This window comes from Neoarius graeffei, chromosome 15 (genome assembly GCF_027579695.1).
Source record: "Neoarius graeffei isolate fNeoGra1 chromosome 15, fNeoGra1.pri, whole genome shotgun sequence".
Lineage (NCBI taxonomy): Eukaryota > Metazoa > Chordata > Actinopteri > Siluriformes > Ariidae > Neoarius > Neoarius graeffei.
The window spans coordinates 18,051,608-18,074,227 of record NC_083583.1 but is presented as its reverse complement, the minus strand read 5'-3'; the positions used below and the strand labels follow the sequence as shown (position 1 = coordinate 18,074,227).

Sequence of the window (22,620 nt, the reverse complement as noted above, 5' to 3'; positions counted from 1 at the left end):
GACATCGTGACTCAGGTGGATAAGGCACCATACCATAAATTTGGGGACCTGGGTTCGATTCCAACCCAAGGTCATTTCCCCGTCTCTCTCTACACTGTCCTATCCAAATAAAGGTGAAAAAAGCCCCAAAAAGATAGTGATAACTTCAATTACCTTTTGGTACTACTGTGAATGCCACTGTTCAGCAAAAAGAGAAATCTATGTTGGCAGAATGAGGAATTGAAAATTGACTTAATTAAGAATTCTTAAAGATAACAGTGTTATCATAGTTTGGATTATCATGGGCACATCGTTGGCAAAACATAAAATTCTTAATGCAGACAGTTGCCTTGAAATTTCAAGTATTCTTAACTATTCTTTTTTTACAGTGCATCCATATCCACAAGTGAAGTTAATGTCCAGTATGGCCAGCAGCGGATGCTGTGATATTATCTCAAAGAATCAGGATTCAAATCATTATAATATGACAGCGTCACTTTATTAGAGTATAAGAGAGCTGTATAAACATATATAAAGTTTACATTAATTTAAGGATAAGGATACTTTATATGTAAACCCAAAACATCAGATCAGATCAGTGTAGTTGAAAGTAGAGATGATGGAGAATGAATAAATATAAAATGTACTGGATCATTATATCCAAAACAATGTGTGTCATTTACTTACAGTACATAGTGTTGACAATAAGAATCTCATCAGCTCACAGTGGAAAAGAGGGAACTGAGCAACTGATTATGAAATTCGTACTGGGTTACACAGATTGAGGTGATGAAGCGTGTTTCAAATCAGTTATATAATCTAAAGACCAACAGTTCTGGCATTGTGTTGTATTGATATCTATTAGTATATTATGTATAACCACATCACCACGAAATGACATGTAATATCTAATCACTGGGTAAAGCTGCTTTCATAGGCATTTACTGGGTAGAACTGGCTGGCTCGGACACAGTTGAAGTTTTTGCCTCCAGACTCCTGTTCTTCTTCATTGTACCGTAGAACCACAGGAAGAGAAACAACCCTGCACATCAACAAGATAAAAATTAACATCATATACCCTCATTGAACTCAGTTACCCATTGATGGTTTCCTAAAAATGTCACATAACAGATTCTGTGGCTTCTGTCCATCCAGTGTGTACTCTCTAAAACCCTTCTTTTTACTGGTAGGTTGTGTTCTTGCTATCTAATCAGTTTTCTTTTCAGCTCATTTTTTTGTGATTAGCACCACTGTGGAAAGAATTCAGTATATTTATTGGTTGGCTCTTGATGCTCATATAGAAATACAATCCTAAGCTGAAAGCTGCTGATTTGGAAATTTCACAGTCTCTGGTAGAATAAAGCTATAGCAAGCTACTTGCAGAAAAAAAAATTGTTTTATGCTGAGTAGATTACAGACATCCCAGTTTGCACAAAACCTATTCAGGTTGTGTTAATTCATAGATGTCTAGAAGGGGGAGTGAGGAGACAAACAGATATTTTATTACAGGCATCACACTAAGAAACTAATTCCATAAAAATTCAATCAAAGTGCCATATGATCTGTCACATGATGTCTGTATAAATCAACCTGTTCTGGAAGGACCCTGACTTTGCAACACTACTAAGCAAGCAACATGAAAACCAAGGAGCACTCCAAACAGATCAGAGACAAAGTTGTGGGGAAGTTATGGATCAGGACTGGGTTCTAAAAAATATCCCATGGAGCACCATTAAATCCATCCATCCATTATCTGTAGCCACTTATCCTGTGCAGGGTCGCAGGCAAGCTGGAGCCTATCCCAGCTGACTATGGGCAAGAGGCACGGTACACCCTGGACAAGTCGCCAGGTCATCTGACAGGCTGACACATAGAGACAAACAACCATTCACACTCACACCTACAGTCAATTTAGAGCCACCAATAAGCCTAACCTGCATGTCTTAGGACTGTGGTGGAAACTGGAGCACCCAGAGGAAACCCACACAGACACAGGGAGAACATGCAAACTCCACACAGAAAGGCCCTCGTCAGCAGCTGGGCTCAAACCCAGGACCTTCTTGCTGTGAGGCAACAGTGCTAACACCCACACCACCGTGCCACCCCACCATTAAATCCATTATAGCAAAATGGAAAGAATATGGCACCACTACAAGCCTGACAAGAGAAGGCCACCCACCAAAACTCACAGACCAGGCAAGGAGGGCATTAATCAGAGATGCAACAAAGACACCAAAGATAACACTGATGGAGCTGCAGAGATCCACAGCAGAGATGGGAGTATCGGTCCATAGGACCAATTTAAGCCATACACTCCACAGAGCAGGGCTTTATGGAAGAGTGCCCAGAAAAAAGTCCACTGCTTAAGAAAACACATTTGGAGTTTGCCCAACAGCATGTGGCAGACTCCCCAAACACATGGGAAAAGATTCTCTGGTCAGATGAGACTAAAATTGATCTTTTTGGCCATCATGGGGAATGCCACGTGTGGCACAAACCCAACACCCTGAGAACACCATTCCTACAGTGAAGCATGGTGGTAGCAGCATCATGCTGTGGGATATTTTTCATCTGCAGGGACAGGAAAGCTGGTCAGGGCTGAAAGAAAGATGGATGGCACAAAATACAGGGCAATTCTGGAGTAAACCTGTTTGAGTCAGCCAGAGGTTTGAGACTGGGATGAAGGTTCACATTCCAGCAGGACAATGACCCTAAACCTACTGCTAAAACTACACTGGAGTGGTTTAAACGGAAACATTTAAATGTCTTGGAATGGCCTAGTCAAGGGCCAGACCTCAATCCAATTGAGAATCTGTGGTATAACTTGAAGATTGTTGTACACCAACTCAATCCAACTAACTTGAAGGAGTTGGAGCAGTTTTGCCTTGAGGAATGGGCAAAAATCCCAGTGGCTAGATGTGCTAAGCTCATAGAGACATACGCCAAGAGACTTGCAGCTGTAATTGCAGCAAAAGGTGGCTCTACAAAGTATTGACTTGGGGGGGAATACCTATGCACACTCCAGATTTCTGTTTTTTCATCATAATTATTGTTTGTGTCACAAAAAAACCCCAAACAATTTGCACCTTTAAAGTGGTAGGCATGTTGTATAAATCAAATGGTGCTAACCCCCCAAAAATTCATTTTTAATTCCAGTTGTAATGCAACAAAACAGGACAAACACCAAGGCAGATATATATATATATATATATATATATATATATATATATATATAACTAACACACACACACACACACACACACACATGCACACACAACCTACAAGCATGGCCTGACACAAACGCACCCTTCACACGTTTCAGCTCACCTTCGTACTGATTATGTCCACCTGCCTCTCATCACACACCACACCAGAGACTATACTGAGTCTTCACTCACACACACTTTACAAAACAATGCGCTCAGTACTGTTAGTCGATTCGTGCCAAGCTTGCTCTTTATTCTATGACTGCTATCATGATTTTGACCCTTTTGTCATTCTCATCAGTGTTGTTTGTTAATTGCCTGACATTGCCCGTCTCTGGATTTTGCCTTTTGAGTGCTGTTTTGGTCCTGTCTGCCTTGAGTAAAAGAACTGAATTGCATTTATATGCTGTGTCTGCCTCATCTGTGTGTGACAGCCAAACTCGACTAAACACCGCTGAAAAAATTCAAATGTTATAAGATAATCATTTTTTAAATTGCTATTGCCTTTTCCCCTAGACATAATGTTTTATCCTTTTCTCTCATATACCACATGATTTCAAGCAATAAAAAGTCCCAAAAATTAATGCATGAAAGGCTTAATATAAGAAATAAGAAATATAAATCAATAAAAGTAATGCTTATAGGATATTGTTTTTAGAGATCCTAGTAAAATATCAGTACCTTGCAGCGAGTTGAAGATACAGAAGAGGTAAAGAATGGGGTAGTTTGTGTATCCTGAGCTGAAGAAAGCCAAACCCCATGTCATTCCCAGCAGGAAGGTCAGGCCCAGGACAGTGCAAGTGTCTGTATGTGATGGAAGTGTCTTGCCTTTGATGTTCAAGCATCGTAGCTTAAATATCTGATATGTCACTATCACCAGAATGCATGTGTTGAACAGGAATATTAAGCAGAAGTAGGTGATGTTCATGCCATACAGAAAGTGAGGGTCAGTAATCCAGCAGCTGTGTAGTACAAATAGCACATGTTGTGGATCAGACAACAAAAGTAGACATTTATTACAAGTTTATTATTATGCATCCATGTAGATGTATCCATTTTGTGCTACAAACTGCAAGAAACTTTTTTTAAAATGTTTACTTACAACTTTGTTGTTTCTTTTGTGTCAGATAATTGTATTTGTGTGGTGCCATAAAATGGTTTACTACCAAACACACACAGACTTCCTCCGACAAGGACAGCAGGCACTCCTGGGAAAACAAAACAAACAAAAAAAAACCCCAGAATTGACCACTTTAATAGGAATACCTGTACACCTGAACATTCGTTCAATTATCCAATCAGCCAATCATGTCGCAGCAGTACAATCCATAAAATCATGCAGAAACAGATCAAGAGCTTCAATAGCAATAGCAGAATACAGGTAGTCGTCGACTTATGACTGCGTTTGGTTACGACTGACCGGTCATAAACCGATCTGGTCGTAAGTCGGCCTATGTTAAATGAATGTAAGTATATTGTGATGTGTAATGATATTGTAATCATAAAGTCTTATTTAATCAACATTTTCTTATTTCATTACCTTGGCTCATTATTTGGTTTAAGTCAAACACTGCATACTACATTGCGTACAGTACAATTCGTTTAATATGTGCAAAACAAAAAATACGAAATACAGGTGTGAAAAACAGAAAACATTTTAGTTTGAAACATACCAAAATACAAATGTAAAACATAGCAAAATACAAAATTTAGTGACTGCTGGCATCACTGGTGCTTGGCTTTGGGTCGTCTAAGTCATCATCAGCTGTTGCAGTGCTCGGGCTGGCGGGAACATTTGCTCGTTTCATAAACCAGGAGCTGGGGCGGAAACTGTATGACGGAGTGTGCAAGGGAGCGCGAGAGAGACTGCGCATGTGCCTGGAGCTGGGGCAGAAGCTGTATGATGGAGTGCATGAGGGAGTGCGAGAGAGACTGCGCATGTGCCTGGAGCTGGGGCTAGCTCAGCTGGGAAACACTTGCCAGTCATAACCAGACGGTCGTAAAGTCGATCGGTCATAAGTCGCATAGGTCGTAAGTCAACGACTACCTGTACTTAACAACGTACACTCACATGCACACTCAAGCACACAGTGAAATTTAACCTCTGCATTTAACCCATCTGAAGCAGTAAACACACACAAGTTAGCAGTGGGTACACACACACATACCCAGAGCAGTAGGCAGCTATGCTACAGCACCTAGGGAGCAGTTGGGGGTTAGGTGCTCTTGCTCAAGGGCACTTCAGCCCAACCTCAGGCCATGCCTGCCCCACATCTTTGAACTGTGGGGAAAACTGGAGCACCCAGAGGAAACCCACGCAAACAATGGGAGAACATGCAAACTCCACACAGAAAGGCTCCCGTCGGCCGCTGGGCTCGAACCCAGAACCTTCTTGCTGCGAGGCAACAGTGCTGACCACTACACCACTGTGCTGCCCCAGAGCCTTCTCCTATTAAGCACGAACAGGAATGTGAGACTACAGTGGGCATAGTAATGCCAACTCTGGCATTAGAGCCCTCACAGCGGGGTGAATGGGTGACGACTTGGTGGCATAAGCATAGAGCCAAAGCTACTGCTGAGGCTCACCCATGGGAGCACCACTCCTCTCTGCTTCACGTGTTGAACAGGTTTGCTCTCCTTAGTGATGCACCCGCTGAGAAACCTGAAAGAGCTCTAGTTATAGGGGACTCTATCATACGGTATGTGAAATTAGCTAGGCTTTTAGAGGCACCAGCAGCTTTAGTCAGGTGTATACTGGGAGCCAGGGTGCTGGACATAGCAGGTAATCTTAGGGTCCTAGGCAAGCGCAGGTTCTCAAAGATAGTTATCCATGTAGGAGCTAATGATATATGCCTTCATCAGTCTGAGGTTACTAAGAGTAACTTTGTAGAGGTGTTTAAATTAGCGAAGGCGATGTCCGATGCTGTAGTATGCTCTGGCCCCATCCCAATGCGGTGTGGCAATATAGCTTACAGCAGGTTATGGTAGCTGAACTGCTGGTTGTCCAGGTGGTGCTCTGAAAACAGTGTGGGCTTTATAGATAATTGGACTAATTTTGAGGACACTGCTGGCCTGTTGGGAAGGTGCTGCTGTCATTTCTTGCAGCATAGGTCATAGTCTCAGAACAGGTCTAGTTAACTTCTGACAATCCAGAGCTAAGGCCAGGGAGCAGACGAACAGGCTAAACCGACTGTCTGCTAGCTGCACAGTCGGTTTAGTAGTAATCTAAGTCATCTGAGTCATCACTCAGGGTCCACTACATCGAGACTGTGTCTGTTCCCCGAGCTAAACAAAAAAGTAGAAATACTCAGAGAGTTTGTTCGAGTAACCTAATCAATATAAAATTAGATCATACTGACTGTACAGCCGCTGCCAACACCTTTGATCTAAAGGTGGGGCTATTAAATATTAGATCTCTTACATCTAAAGCGCTAATGGTTAATGAACTCATTACTGATCAGGAGTTTAATGTACTGTGTTTAACAGAAACATGGATTAAGCCAAATTAATATATAGCATTAAATGAAGCTAGTATACAGTTATATACACCAACCTCGTCTAACTGGCAGAGGAGGAGGCATCGCGGTTATTTATAAAGATTATCTAGGTGTAACACACAAACCTGGTTATAAATTTAATACATTTGAAGTTCTTCATACTCATATAATGTATGCAGCCTCAAAAAAATAAGTCTACCCAGTTAATTCCATTACTTATTATTTACAGGCCCCCGGGGCCATATTCTGAGTTTCTTTCTGAATTTGCAGATTTTATCTCAGATCTGGTTATTTCCTTAGACAAAGCTTTAGTTGTCTGAGATTTTAATATTCACTTCAATAACCCAGAAGACCCTTTGAAAACAGCGTTTGTGTCCATTTTAGATTCAGTAGGGATTAATCAGAGTGTCATAGGACTGACCCATAATGGTGGTCACACCCTCAATCTAATGCTAACATTCGGGTTAAACATAGAAAATAGAATCACACTTCCACAGTCTTAATTATCTCAGATCATTATCTCACCTCATTTAAAATATGTCTGAGTAATAATATATGCCCCTCACCACGCTACTGTATTAAATGTACATTCATGTCAACTACTGCACAGAGTTTTATAAATGATCTCCCAGAGTTATCAACTTTGATTGGGTCACTGTCAGCCCACGCAGAACTTGATCAGGCAACTGGATGTTTAGAGTCAACATTCCACTATACTTTAGATAATGTATTTTTAAGTTCGTTTCTTAGACAAGGATTTTGAGATCGTTACCTTGTTGACAGTTTCAGCGTGAAACTTCCACCTTCCTCAGAACTGTCCTGACAGTTCTGAGGAAGGCGGAAGTTTCACGCTGAAACTGTCAACAAGGTAACGATCTCAAAATCCTTGTCTAAGAAACGAACTTAAAAATACTTAAACAGTCAGACATAATGAACTTCCACTACATATTTAGATAATGTAGCTCCTCTTAAAAGGAAAATGATCAGAGAGAAAAAAATTAGCACCCTGGTATAACGATGACACTCGCACTTTAAAACAGACCACTCAAAAATTGGAACATAAATGGCGTCAAACAAAATTGGTTGCATTCAAATTAGCTTGGAAGGAAAGCTTCCTGAAGTGTAGAAGAGCTCTTTGTGCTGCTAGATCAACATATCTCTCCTCCCTAACAGAAGATAACAAAAATAATCCTAGATTCCTGTTTAATACTGTAGCAAAATTAACCAGGAAAAAAGACCACTATAGACACATACACACCTGCAGTATGTAGTAGCAATGACTTCATGAATTTTTTTAATGACAAAATTGAAAATATCCGACAAAAAATTCAAACTACTAATTTAAGGTCAGACAGTTTAAGTGATCCTGTAGTTAACAATATAACTGTATCAGATCAGCAATTAGAATGTTTTACTCCCCTTAGAGAAATCAAATTACTTTCATTAATCTCTGCATCAAAATCAAGTCGTCAAGTTTATTTGTATAGCGCTTTTAACAATAAACATTGTCGCAAAGCAGCTTTACCCAATTTGAACGACTTAAAACATGAGCTAATTTTATCCCTAATCTATCCCCAATGAGCAAGCCTGTGGCGACGGTGGCAAGGAAAAACTCCCTCAGACAACATGAGGAAGAAACCTCGAGAGGAACCAGACTCAAAAGGGAACCCATCCTCATTTGGGCAACAACAGACAGCATGACTATAATATTAACAGTTTTAACAAGAAGTCAGTTTTGTTGATGTTATAAACTCTTCATTGATGGAAACTTGAGTGCAAAACTGTTCATGACAACTGCAGTCCTAAACTTAGCAAGTCAACTGTAGTCCTCAGCCATAAAAGCATTACTGTAAGAGTCCAGAGCGTCCTCCAAGTGTGACTTTCAACTGTCCTCATGGGGCCATCCTCCACAGGAGTGATGCAATGAGACTCCAACCAGACACAGGGCACCAGGATGGATCAGGCAGGTCCGAGGAGCAGAAGAGGTCAGCATCTCGATCCCAGGACCAACATGTAACTCAGAGGGACAGATCTTGTGTACTAGATCTCTTACCTACATGCAGAGGTGTCAAAAGTATTACCATTTATTACTCAAGTAGAAGTATAGATACTATGGTTTAGAAATACTTTTCATGAAGTAAAAGTATCAACTGAAGCTTTTTTACTCAAGTAAAAGTAAAAAGTATACTGATTTCTAAACTACTTTAAAGTACAAAAGTAAAAGTAATGAAAGAGGAAAAAATGCTATTAAGGACAAAGGCACAGCCTAGAAGTCCACATACAGTACATTCTCCTGACCCATTAAAATGTGTTTCATGGAGCACAAGTAATAATGACTTGTTGTCTGTAAGTGTTGTAATGGTGTAAAACTTCATACCTCAGAAGTAAGTTATCAATAAATTGCAGTTTTTTTCTTTTTCATATGGGACGTGCAGTAGAGGCAGCAGGTTCCAGTTAAAATGCAAGAAAAACACTTTCTCATCCCTACTAGTTACTGGCTCACCGAGAGAAGTCAACAGAATGTTTGTGTTCCAGCAATGCGAGTGTAACCGGCAGAATGGAGTAGCTGTAAGTGGGAGACTTTTATTTCGACGCTCATAGAGAGCCTTTGAAATCTCGCGTTGGGTCCCAAAGTATCGTTTGGTCTCATTAGCGGTTTGCAGTACACGAGTTGTAGCATTCGCCAGGGCACCATCGTCAAGTTGGCTGGTGAGGTCTAGAAGTATGCAGTTACACTATGAGTGAAACTTTTGAAGCTTCAAAATATCACTCCAACAGTGAGGCGAAATTACTAGCCTTCAATGTGCATGGTTGTTAGTGAGTAGGCTATGTAATTTGATTAAGGGTTTTGTAAGACCTGGGTTGGTGAATGCGGGACTGATGACCGTAATTGTTTTGGTATAGAGATCTTGCAGTCACGTGACCGGAAAGTACACAACCGCCATCTTGTCGGTCAAAAACACCGCTGAATACTGCTGCACTCATGTACAGAATGGATCAATTTCAACCAACGGACTACACGGCTCATTTTTCTAATGAACAGATAACTAGATATATGTCTAAAATAAACGATCTACAGATTTGTGACCCTTATGGCTTACCGGACGGAGTTTTCACGACCGGATTTTGAACTGCCAGCGGAATACCCGGACGTGTATAATTACCTCATTAACTTTCCCTCGCTGTTCAGTGGTGAAGCACTGCGTGCTTATAAATCTCTGGACAGTTATCTCTACAGAAATTCAGGATTTGTCAGCGACTCAGATGTGGCATCTTGTAAACAAGAATACTCATTGGATGGGTAAGTCACTTAAGTATTAAGTATAGCACTGACCAGCCGATTATAGAATAGAATAAGGTAATTCCAAATCGTCCGTCTTGTTTACCTGGCGTTGGAGAGGTAGAGGCTTGGCAGTGGAGATTTGAATGGCTGTTTTCTGAGCTTAGTCAACAGGCCGGCTCTGCAGCCTCGCTTTTGCTTCGGCTCCTGGCACCGCCTCCTTCGCTTTGCTTCCGATAACAATCCACGGAGACCCCGCTGGTCTCGCTATTTCGTCCGGAATGTTTTTTTTTTTCTCATCCGGAATGTTGTGCATGCGATGGAAATCGCTACAAACCGTCATTTTCTGCTGGAAACCAATATCCAGTAAGTCCATACGGTTGTAGTGGATATTGAAGTCCGGTACAGACGAACAACACGCAAAAATACCCACAAAAAACAAAAAACGTGCACAGGTAGGGAGAGCTTGTAGCCGCAGCCATTGTAGTAGAATTGTATATAGTAGGGTTTTCCAGAAGAAAAGGTAGAAGTAAAAGCAGAAGTAGAACCAGAAGTAGAAGGCGGAATATGGCGTTTGACCGACACGATGGCGTCTGTCACAATCTGGATCGGCTGTGACGTCACACGCAAGTGCTCCATAGCTGGAATCTGAGAGAAGTCAACAAGACGTATGCGGTGTGCTCTCGGTGGTTTGTGTGGTCAGGTATGCATGCGCACACCACACACACACTTGCACCTTCACGCACATCGATGCTGTGTCAGTACGATATTGTTTGTTAGGCAGTAAACCTTGCCAAAATTGAACTGCGTTGTAGATGCAAGCCGTACCAGCGGGGAAGTTGGGCCGGGAGTTGGAGTAAACTAATTGGCACGACGCCACCCTAGCGCAGGTAGGCCACGAGCCTGAAGAAAAAAACTTAACATTTAATACATTCATGACACATTCTTTTGTATTCATTGTATCAATGTGTGTTTCAGGACGGTGTACAGTGGTGGCAGAACGTTAATAGTCACTGTTTTGCTTTTTTGTTTTTATATTTTTATTATTTTGTTGTTTTCTTGGATAGTGCCAGTTTTCTTGGTTAGAAATTTTACTGAGTGCCCATCTAGCCTTGGTATATGCAGCTGCTCTATACTACTCTGGGGTCAGGGAGCATAGAATTTGCTTTGCTTATTTGTTTTGTTTTGGGAGAATCCTCACTGAGTTTGTGTTCTAACAAGAGTGATATACCGTGTGCAGTGGTTTGAATCCTCTTAAGTGTGTACGTTTCTTATCTGACTTTGGGTCATGTTGCTGTGAATTAATGGACTGGTGTGAATTTAATTAATAAGGGTGTGTAACCAGTGAGTGAGGATTTCTACCCTTCTTTGTGATTTTTTTTTTTTAATCCCTGTACTCTAAGCCAAGTTGCATGTGTCTTGTGTTGACCAACCAAATTATTGGCGTTTTTATAAGAAAAAGAGAATATTAAAGATTAAAATTTTATACTTTTAAACCTATTCTTTAATAAAGAAGTTGTACTCTCTCAGCACTGTTTGAGTTCCTGTGTGCCTTATTTCTAAACCGTTGTCTGCTAGTGAAGGGTCACAAATGGCGTAGTCGGCTATTCTTCTGTGCTGAGATAGGACAACGGGCACCTACAGTTGGCTTACAGTCTTTGCATATTGGTGGCACTCAGTGTTTTTGTTCCGTTCTGTTAGTTTGTATTAAGCAAAACAGTGGCTATTGACTGAAGAGCAGCGCTATTAAGGAAGACTGGAGGAGGACTGCCTGCAAGTTTAGTGGGTGAATAACTGGCTTGGTAACCATGTCTGACCCAGTTAATATGGAAGAACAACTAAGACTTTTGACTGAACGTGTGCAACAACTTCAGGCTGACAATGATCGGCTGAGAGCCTCTGAAGCTAGTGCTACTTCTAGGTCAGAATCTGCTAGTAATTCATCACAGCAGGCTGGCCCCAGTAACTTAACTGACACTCGTAATCCTGGTTCAGACCGATATGTATTTATACCAAGGGAGAGGAAATGCCCTAGGTTTTCAGGCAACTCCTCAGACGGGTTGACAATTGAAGATTGGGTTGAGGAGATGTGCAGGTCCTTGGAAAGTTGCCACATGCCTCCCTCAGAACAAGCATTGTTTGTTTATGACCATCTAGATGGTGAAGCAAAAACTGAAATCAAATTCCGCCCTGTGGCAGATAGAAAAGACTATAACCGAATCTTTGACATCTTGCTAGAACTATACGGCTGTTCACAGTCATATATTGGATTACAGAAACAGTTTTTTCAAAGGAGACAGTTGGAGGGGGAGTCGTTAAGAGAATTCTCACATGCATTGCTGTCTTTAATGGAGGTTATTAAACGTAGAAGTCCCACAGCTATTGCTAATAGTGACCATCTGGTATGGGACCAATTCATAGAACACGTTAGAGATAGCATGCTTCGAAGAGAACTAAAACGATCATTGCGACTTAATTCTAATGCTTCCTTTCTAGCCATCCGTAGTGAAGCCATCCGATGGGTGGAAGAAGGTGAACATGTTGGTGCTCCTCGGGCCCGTGCATACTCCTGTGATACTAAAGAAGAGGAGATGGCCACAACACCTCCCGTGACTATTGTTCGCGTACAATACTACTGTGCACCAGTCAACAGGCTATTCACCCTTTGAGTTGATGTTCGGACATAAGCCCCAGCTGCCAATAGATGCGCTCCTGGGAACAGCAGAGGAAAGCTGTGGAGAAGGTTCTGTCAGCAAATGGGTGCAGGATCAACAAGAATTCCTCCAGTTCGCGTTTGCCAGTGCGGAGAAACAGCTCAAACACGCAGCGGCGCAACGTACCCAGCAGCAACAAACCGGGGTGGCTCCGATACTTCCTGTGGGCACCCTGGTCTACCGGAAGCGACATGCCCCCGGCCGGAATAAGATCCAAGACATCTGGGATAGCACCCAATACAAGGTGATGAAGTGTCTGGATGATGTTGGCCGTGTCTACACAATTCTCCCAATGGATGGCCAAGGCCCAGCAAAGAACATGCACAGGAGCGAATTGAGAGTAGTTCCGGGACAGACCCTTCCCCAGAGCTTGGCCGCTCTTTCGGAACAGGAGCTCCCGGAAGCTCAAGAGTGTTCTAACCAAGACGATAGCAGTGACCAGGGCGAGGACGAGGGCCAGTGGGCAATGCGGCGGGGCAGATCGCCATACGAGCAGCAAAACCTCCACAGCCGGGCCAGACTACTAGTCCCCCTGGTACAAACGCTGTCACGTCCGAGAGAGGAAGACCACCAGAGAGAAGCTCGGCAGCAACCTCACCCCACATTGGTGAGAACAATGTGGGGTGGGGATGTACGCAGCATGAGGCCACCCGACCAACTGAAACAGGCCCTCTGGATAGGGGACTAACGACTCGGTCATCCCAGTCGTCAGCAATCCTCAGACGGTCAACCCGAACGACTGCAGGCGTCCATCCCAACCCCTACAATCTCCCTCGCCCAGTGGCCCAACCATTAGGGTCCATTGGGGTTGCAACTCATCCGGCGTCCAGTAGATCTGTAGGGTGCTATTTTAGACCATGGCAGCAGTCTTCGTGTATGTCACCGGGACAGTGACTTTTTAAGGGGGGGGGTGGGTGTAACCGGCAGAATGGAGTAGCTGTAAGTGGGAGACTTTTATTTTGACGCTCATAGAGAGCCTTTGAAATCTCGCGTTGGGTCCCAAAGTATCGTTTGGTCTCATTAGCGGTTTGCAGTACATGAGTTGTAGCATTCTCAGAACTAAAATTAAGTCCCGCAATACCACTTCCTGCTGTTCCGCCATGGACTTTTGAAGAACTTGATGTTGACTTGGGTATACTGGAAAATAAGAACCAAGATGATTTTGACAAATACTGGGTGCAGAGTTATCTAATGGAGAGGTATGAGGATTGTCTGAAAATATTCACAGATGCATCGAAACAAACAGATAGTAGAGTTGGGGTGGGATATGTCATTCCTACATTGAAACATGTAGAAGGGAAAAGAATCACTGATGACCTGGCAGTATACTCAGGAGAATTGATAGCTGTGTGGCTGGCTTTACAGTGGGTTGAGGAGAAAAGACCAAGGAAGGTAGTGGTGGCGTCAGACTCCAGTTCAGCGCTGATCACCATCAAAACTGGACAATCAGAAACCAGGCAAGATATTGTCCTGGAAATTGTACTTCTTGCAAGTAATCTAATGAAGTCAGGGGTTGGCATTACCTTTGTGTGGGTGCCAGCTCATATAGGAGTCTTAGGGAATGAAATGGCTGACAAGTGTGCAAAAAAAGCGACTGAACATCCAAGCATAGATATGGCAGTAAACGTCAGTAAAGCAGAAGTGAAAAGTATGGTGAAACGCAAAGTAAAAGGAGAGTGGCAAACGTTGTGGGAGGATGGGCTGACTGGCAGACAGTTTTATAACATTCACAAAAAAGTAGGAGTACTTAGGCCTACGAGCAGGAGCAGGAGAGAGGAGAATGTATTTTCAAGGATGAGATTTGGACATACCAGTTTGAATAGTAATCTACATCAAATACAGAAACATGCTGATGGTAACTGTGTTTACTGTGGTTATCCAGAAACTGTAGATCATGTTTTTATACAATGCCCAAGGTACCAGGAAAACAGGCAAAGTTTAATAGAACAGTTAGCGAGAGAAAAGATTCAATTTAATTTGCAAGATATTTTACAAAGGAGTACTGGAGAGGTTTGTTTAAATTTTGTTTTTAGATTCCTGAAGAACACAGGACTGTTTCATAGAATTTAGAAGAACAAATTTTTTTTTTCTTTTTCCTCATATTATTTTGTATTTCCTTGTTAGGGTTAGACTTCAGATTCATACCCCAGTCCAGCTGGTGGCGGTAATGCACCATTAACGTTAGTTTGCCAACCGCCATAAAACCTAAAGAAGAAGAAGATGAAGAGTTGTAGCATTCGCCAGGGCACCATCGTTAAGTTGGCTGGTGAGGTCCAGAAGTCTGCAGTTACACTATGAGTGAAACTTTTGAAGCTTCGAAATATCACTCCAACAGTGAGGCGAAATTACTAGCCTTCAATGTGCATGGTTGTTGGTGAGTAGGCTATGTAATTTGATTAAGGGTTTTGTAAGACCTGGGTTGGTGAATGCGGGACTGATGACCGTAATTGTTTGGGTATAGCTGGAATCTGAGAGAAGTCAACAAGACGTATGCGGTGTGGTTTGTGTGGTCAGGTATGCATGCGCACACCACACACACACTTACACCTTCACGCACATCGATGCTGTCTCAGTACGATATTGTTTGTGTTAGGCAGTAAACCTTGTCAAAATTGAACTGCGTTGTAGATGCAAGCCGTACCAGCGGGGAAGTTGGGCCGGGAGTTGGAGTAAGCTAATTGGCACGACGCCACCCTAGCGCAGGTAGGCCACGAGCCTGAAGAAAAAAACTTAACATTTAGTACATTCAGGACACGTTCTTTTGTATTCATTGTATCAATGTGTGTTTCAGGATGGTGTACAGTGGTGGCAGAACGTTGTCACTGTTTTGCTTTTATTTGTTTTATATTTTTGTTGTTTTCTTGGTTAGAAATTTTACTGAGTGCCCATCTAGCCTTGGTATATGCAGCTGCTCTATACTACTCTGGGGTCAGGGAGCATAGAATTTGCTTTGCTTATTTGTTTTGTTTTGGGAGAATCCTCACTGAGTTTGTTGTGTTCTAACGAGTGATATACCGTGTGCAGTGGTTTGAATCCTCTTGGTGTGTACTTTTCTTATCTGACTTTGGGTCATGTTGCTGTGAATTAATGGACTGGTGTGAATTTAATTAATAAGGGTGTGTAACCAGTGAGTGAGGATTTCTACCCTTCTTTGTGTTTTTTTTTTTAATTTTTATTATCCCTGTACTCTAAGCCAAGTTGCATGTGTCTTGTGTTGACCAACCAAATTATTGGTGTTTTTATAATAAAAAGAGAATATTAAAGATTAAAATTTTATACTTTTTAAACCTATTCTTTAATGAAGTTGTACTCTCTCAGCACTGTTTGAGTTCCTGTGTGCCTTATTTCTAAACCATTGTCTGCTAGTGAAGGGTCACACGAGGCTGAACACAGGCGAGGAGAGAAAGGGCGGCCGCTGGAATGCCGACACACTGCAAGTTAATGTGATGTTTACTAAGCTAAGACCTGTCACTTTACTCACTAACACCCACCAAGATACCATAACTGCGTTTGTAAACTTAACCTGACTCAGAAAAGAGAATGCCGCATATGGTTCGGGGGGGGGGGATTCCACTCCTGACAAACGAACAAGAGCCCACAATTTACTAACGGTGTCGAAGTCAGAGCTCTGATTGCTGTGTGCTTGGAGCGCCCTGAGTGGCACTTTAGACAGACCAATAGGGTGTCGTAATGACATTTTGATTATATTCCTCATCCAACCACAATCAAATTTAATGGCGCGAATTATCTTGATTGGGTTGTTTGTTTTTTTTGTGTGATGCAAATGATCTGGATTTGATATTTTTTCCTTTTAAAGTGTCGCAAGTGTCAAGCCGAATGAAATGCAAGTAACGAGACTATTATAAACATAACGAAGTAAAAGTAAATGCTTGAAAATGTAACGAGTAGAGATAAAAAGTAGGTTGAAAAATTATTACTCCAGTAAAGTAGAAAGTACCAAAATTTCTACTTAAGTAAAATAATGAAGTATTTGTACTTCGTTACTTGACACCTCTGCCTAAATGTCTATTCAAACAGATAATACCTGAAGTAATTGAACCGTTTCTAAAAATAATAAATTCCTCCCTTAGAATTAGCTATGTACCCAAATCCTTTAAACTTGCAGTTATCAAACCCCTGATTAAAAAACCTGACCTTGATCCCTGTCAGCTGTCCAATTATTGGCCAATATCAAACCTCCCCTTTATCTCCAAGGTCCTAGAAAAAGCTGTGGCACAGCAGTTATGCTCCTATTTACATAGGAATAACATCCATGAAATGTATCAGTCAGGATTTAGACCTCATCATAGCACAGAGACAGCTCTGGTTAAAGTAGTAAATTACCTACTGTTGGCGTCTGATCAGGGCTGTGTCTCGCTGCTTGTGTTGCTTGACCTTAGTGCAGCATTTGATACCATTGATCATTCCATTCTTCTGGATAGACTAGAAAATGTTGTGGGAGTTAAGGGAATGGCCCTCTCCTGGCTCAGCTCTTATTTTACTGATCGTTATCAGTGTGTTGATGTAAATGGTGATTTTTCTAGACATACTGAGGTAAAGTTTGGTGTTCCACAAGGTTCTGTCTTGGGTCCACTGTTTTTTTTTTCTTTATATATGTTACCTCTGGGTGATGATATTCGTAAGCATGGTATTAGTTTCCATTGTTATGCTGATGACACACAGTTGTATGTTTCTGCAAAACCAGACAAGAGACATCAGCTTAATAAAACTGAGGAATGTGTAAAGGAAATTAGATACTGGATGCATATTAACTTGCTTCTGCTTAACTCTGACACAACTGGAGTACTTGCACTAGGACCACATGCAGCTAGAAGTAAGTTTTCTGATTAGATAGTAACTCTGGATGGCCTTTCTGTTTCTTCATGTGCAGCAGTAAAAGACCTCGGAGTGATTATTGACCCCAGTCTTTCATTTGAAACTCATATCGATAACATTACCTGGATAGCTTTCTTTCATCTCAGAAATATTGCTAAGATAAGAAATTTAATGTCACTGCACGACACAGAAAAACTAGTTCCTGTGTTTGTTACCTCCAGGTTGGATTATTGTAATGCCTTACTGTCTGGATGTTCAAACAAGTGCATAAACAAGCTCCAGTTAGTTCAAAATGCAGCAGCAAGAGTCCTTACTAGAACTAGAAAATATGACCACCCCTGTCATATTCACACTGCATTGGCTCCCAATCAAATTTTGTATTGTTTATAAAATACTACTACTGATCTTTAAAGCACTGAATGGTCTCGCGCCACAGTACCTGAGTGAACTTCTGGCCCTTTATGACCTGCCACGTCTACTTAGAACAAAAGGTGCAGGCTATCTGCTGGTACCTCATATAGTGAAGGCTACATCAGAGGGCAGAGCCTTTTCTTACAAAGCCCCACAGTTATGGAACAGCCTTCCAAGTAGTGTTCGGGAATCAAACACAGTCTCAGCGTTTAAGTCTAGGCTGAAAACATATCTGTTTAGTCAAGCCTTTTGTTAATCGTGTTTATGAGGGAAAGGAGTAGATCTGGAGGATCCTCAGACATAGTGTTTTGGTAAACTGGGATGTATGGATGCTGTCAGTACCCCACTCGCTTGCTTACTTAAGTTTGTTGATGGTGTAGTGGCTGGCTGCTTTATGTCCCGGGGTGCCCTTATGCCTGTGTTACCTTCTGGCTCTCCCCTTTTAGTTATGCTGTCATAGTTAGTTTTGCTGGAGTCCCTGCTTGCACTCAGCACAAAATGTATAGTGTTCCTACTTATCAGGTGACATTGGGCATACAGTACCTAACAACCTGTGTTTTCTCTCTCTCTCTCCCCCCATCTGTCCCTCTGAGTTACAAGTCAATCCTGAGATTGAAATGCTAACCTCTTCTGCTCCTCAGACCTGCCTGATCCATCCTGATGCCCTATGTCTGGTTGGAGTCTTATCACATCGCTCCTGTGGAGGATGGCCCCATATGGACAGTTGAAAGTCACACTTGGAAGATGTTCTGGACACTTACAGTAATGCTTTTGTGGCTGAGGACTACAATTGACTTGCTAACTTTAGGACTGCAGTTGTCATGAACAGTTTTGCACTCAAGTTTCCATCAATGAAGAGTTATAACATCAACGAAACTGACTTCAAGTTAAAACTGTTACAAATGTTATAATCACGTTGTCTGTTATCACCCAAATGAGGATGGGTTCCCTTTTGAGTCTGGTTCCTCTCGAGGTTTCGTCCTCATGTCGTCTGAGGGAATTTTTCCTTGCCACCGTCACCACAGGCTTGCTCATTGGGGATAGATTAGGGATAAAATTAGCTCATGTTTAAAGTAATTCCAATTCTGTAAAGCTGCTTTGCGACAATGTATATTGTTACAAACGCTATAAAAATAAACTTGACTTGACTTGGCATAGACTCTCTGAAACCGAAGAACTGAACATTAGAAAAAAAAAATGGCCTGCCTTTTTCCAGGCTTCTACTCTCCAGATTCAGTGAGCCTGCATTGCAATGCTGCAACATGATTGGCTGATTGGATAATTGCATGAAGGACCAGGTGTACCTAATAAAGTGGTCTTTGAGTGTAAGTGTACTGTAATTTTAATTAAACAGACATTATTATTATCGGGCTTATACTGTGGTGTGTTTTGCAGTGTGGACCACATGGCCTGATTCCTCACCCCATCCAAACAGTGACAGCTTGACCATGTAGTGCTTGATGTAGGTGTTGAACACTTTGATTAGAAGCAAGTACAAATGTATGGCTTCATTGGCCATCCAGGAGAAACAGGACAGGAGGCTGTACTGTAGTATCACTGCTATTAAGACACATGCACCTTCTTGAGACCAAGTGGCTCCCCATTCGATGAACAAGAAGCTGGTGTTGAGGAGGAAACTGGCTACACTCAAAGACACATGGATACGGATGGAATTGTCTCTACTTGAGCTCCTGTAAAAACAGAGTAAATATGTTTGAGCAGTATTTCTGTATGCTGTTTAATTTTACACTAATCAGCCACAACATTTTGACCACTGACAGGTCAAGTGAATAACACTGATTATCTCATTGCAATGGCACCTGTAAAGGGGTGGGATATATTAGACAGCAAGAGAACAGTCAGTTCTTGGAGGTGATTTGTTGAAAGCAGGAAAAATGGGCAAGCATAAGGATCTGATCGACTTTGATAAGGTCCAAATTGTGATGGCTCGATGACTAGGTCTGAGCATCTCCAAAATGGCACATCTTGTGGGGTGTTCCCGGTATGCAGTGGTTACTACCTACTGAAAGTGGTCTGAAGAAGGACAACTGGCGAACCGGCTCATTGAGTCGCATAGGGCACAAAGGCTAGCCCATATGGTCCAATCCCACAGAATAGCTACTGTAGCACAAACTGCTGAAAAAGTTAATGCTGGCTAAAACAGAAAGGTGCCAGCATTAACTTTTAAGCTACATTATCTGAATTGACCATAGTATTGCAAAAATAAGTAATTCCCTGTTGTGCCACCATGCATTGAGGTGAGCTCCTGTAAGCACTACCTTTACCAAGGGTCCTTTTTGGCAGTTAGCTGTTAGTTCATGTTAACTTGAAGGTAGCTTACTCAATGTTAGCAATGTCATAGGGCACACAAAAAGTCAAAGTCCTTCCTTTGCCAGCACCTGGTATTCTCAAGCAGTCTCCCATCCAAGCACTAACTAGGCCCTTAAAGGAACAGTCCCCCGTACTTCCATAATGAAATATGCTTTTATCTGAATTGAGACGAGCTGCTCCGTACCTCTCCGAGCTTTGCGCAACCTCCCAGTCAGTCAGACGCAGTCAGACGCGCTGTCACAACTGTTAGCAATGTAGCTAGGCTCAGCATGGCCAATGGTATTTTTTGGGGCTGTAGTTAGATGCGACCAAACTCTTCCGCGTTTTTCCTGTTTACATAGGTTTATATGACCAGTGATATGAAAAAAGTTCAGTTACACAAATTGAAACGTAGCGATTTTCTATGCTATGGAAAGTCCGCACTATAATGACAGGCGTGCTAACACCTTCTGCGCGCTTCGACAGCGCATTGATATCTGAGCTCCGTATCAATGCGCTGCCGAAGCGCACAGAAGGTGTTAGTACACCTGTCATTATAGTGCGGACTTTCCATAGCATAGAAAATCGCTACGTTTCAATTTGTGTAACTGAAATTTTTTCATATCACTGGTCATATAAACCTATGTAAACAGGAAAAACGTGGAAGAGTTTGGTCGCATCTAACTACAGCCCCAAAAAATACCATTGGTCATACTGAGCCTAGCTACATTGCTAACAGGAGTGACAGCGCGTCTGACTGCGTCTGACTGACTGGGAGGTCGCGCAAAGCTCGGAGAGGTACGGAGCAGCTCGTCTCAATTCAGATAAGAGCATATTTCGTTAGGGAAGTACGGTGGACTGTTCCTTTAAGGTACATCGGGCAGCACCAATCTCTGTTTCTATAGCCCTCTGCCTCTCGCCTATTACATAGCTAGGGTTACAGTGTGGGAGGGGGCTGGCCCTCTGGTAATAGGGCACACAAGCTATGTAAATGCTATGCAAATACTAGGTTTTGGAAATATTTGTTTCATATGTACACAAGCATCTACATGTCATCGTAAAAACAGCAACATGAAGACTGTAGCAAAACACTTCAGTGGGTGTGGATGTTAACCATCTCATCTCATCTCATTATCTCTAGCCGCTTTATCCTTCTACAGGGTCGCAGGCAAGCTGGAGCCTATCCCAGCTGACTACGGGCGAAAGGCGGGGTACACCCTGGACAAGTCGCCAGGTCATCACAGGGCTGACACATAGACACAGACAACCATTCACACTCACATTCACACCTACGGTCAATTTAGAGTCACCAGTTAACCTAACCTGCATGTCTTTGGACTGTGGGGGAAACCGGAGCACCCGGAGAAAACCCACGCGGACACGGGGAGAACATGCAAAACTCCACACAGAAGGGCCCTCGCCGGCCCCGGGGCTCGAACCCAGGACCTTCTTGCTGTGAGGCGACAGCGCTAACCACTACACCACCGTGCCGCCGGATGTTAACCAATCATAGCAAAACTATTTACATATTTAATATTTAAAAGCACAGCCAGAAACCCAGCCTGTCTTATCCTGGCATGGATTTGGGGGGCACACCCACCCCTGTCCAAAAAAAAAAAAGTTTTCATATATGGTTACTTGGAATTGTGACTTGATTGTATTGCAGAATCCGAGATACAGTATGCCCGCCATTTTTAATTAACAAGGTAAAAAATTAAACAAAATAAATCATTATGTGGGATTGAGCTGAAGAGTTTATGGTTTTAATTTATATTTAATAATAGGTCCTAGCTTAGGTTTTTTCACTTGTGACACGAATGCAGTGAAAAGCAAACTGGATAAGTCCTGTTGGATTTTAACAGGCCGCGGGAACTTCCTGCATTTACCGGTACATAATAACATACTGTATTCCCAGACTCCAATGTAGACTACATGCAAAAGGTGTGTACCATCCTTTTATGTTCATGGCATCATTAATATGCATATTCACAAGCCAAAATGATAAGATGCTGCAGCAGGCTTATTGCATACACACACGTGTCGGCTGTCTGGCTACTGCTCATACTCATTAATGGGGTATCCATGTACTTACTATATCCTGTGTATGTACATGGTACACATGCCGTTTTGAGGGTGAACCTCACTTTGATTTTTATGACAGCGGCTGGATAGGTTTGTGAGAGATGTTGATTTTTGCAATGGCTCTGAAGAAAATCTGCTTGAAGTCCCCTGAGTCTTGGGAACTAAGACTTGTTCACATGCAACTCACACAATACACTCATTGTATTGTTATCTCAGTCTATTAGATTTAGGAGCTCAGACTGTAGTTACATATGGGCCTTTTCCACTACCCTTTTTCAGCTCACTTCAGCCCAACACGGCTCGCG

General features: G+C 42.3%; 1 protein-coding gene across 1 annotated transcript in view; it reads right to left on the bottom strand.

The window, feature by feature from the left end:
• Positions 1-644: 644 nt before the first annotated feature.
• LOC132899221 (adhesion G-protein coupled receptor G5-like) overlaps positions 645-22,620 on the bottom strand; it is a 57,551-nt gene continuing 35,575 nt past the window's right edge. The window contains exons 11-14 of the mRNA XM_060940947.1: positions 19,346-19,614; positions 4,288-4,393; positions 3,867-4,147; positions 645-1,021 (exon numbers count right to left, since the gene is read on the bottom strand). Coding sequence (XP_060796930.1) covers positions 921-1,021; positions 3,867-4,147; positions 4,288-4,393; positions 19,346-19,614 — 757 coding nt within the window. The 3' untranslated portion in view covers positions 645-920. The remainder of the gene's footprint in view (positions 1,022-3,866; positions 4,148-4,287; positions 4,394-19,345; positions 19,615-22,620) is intronic.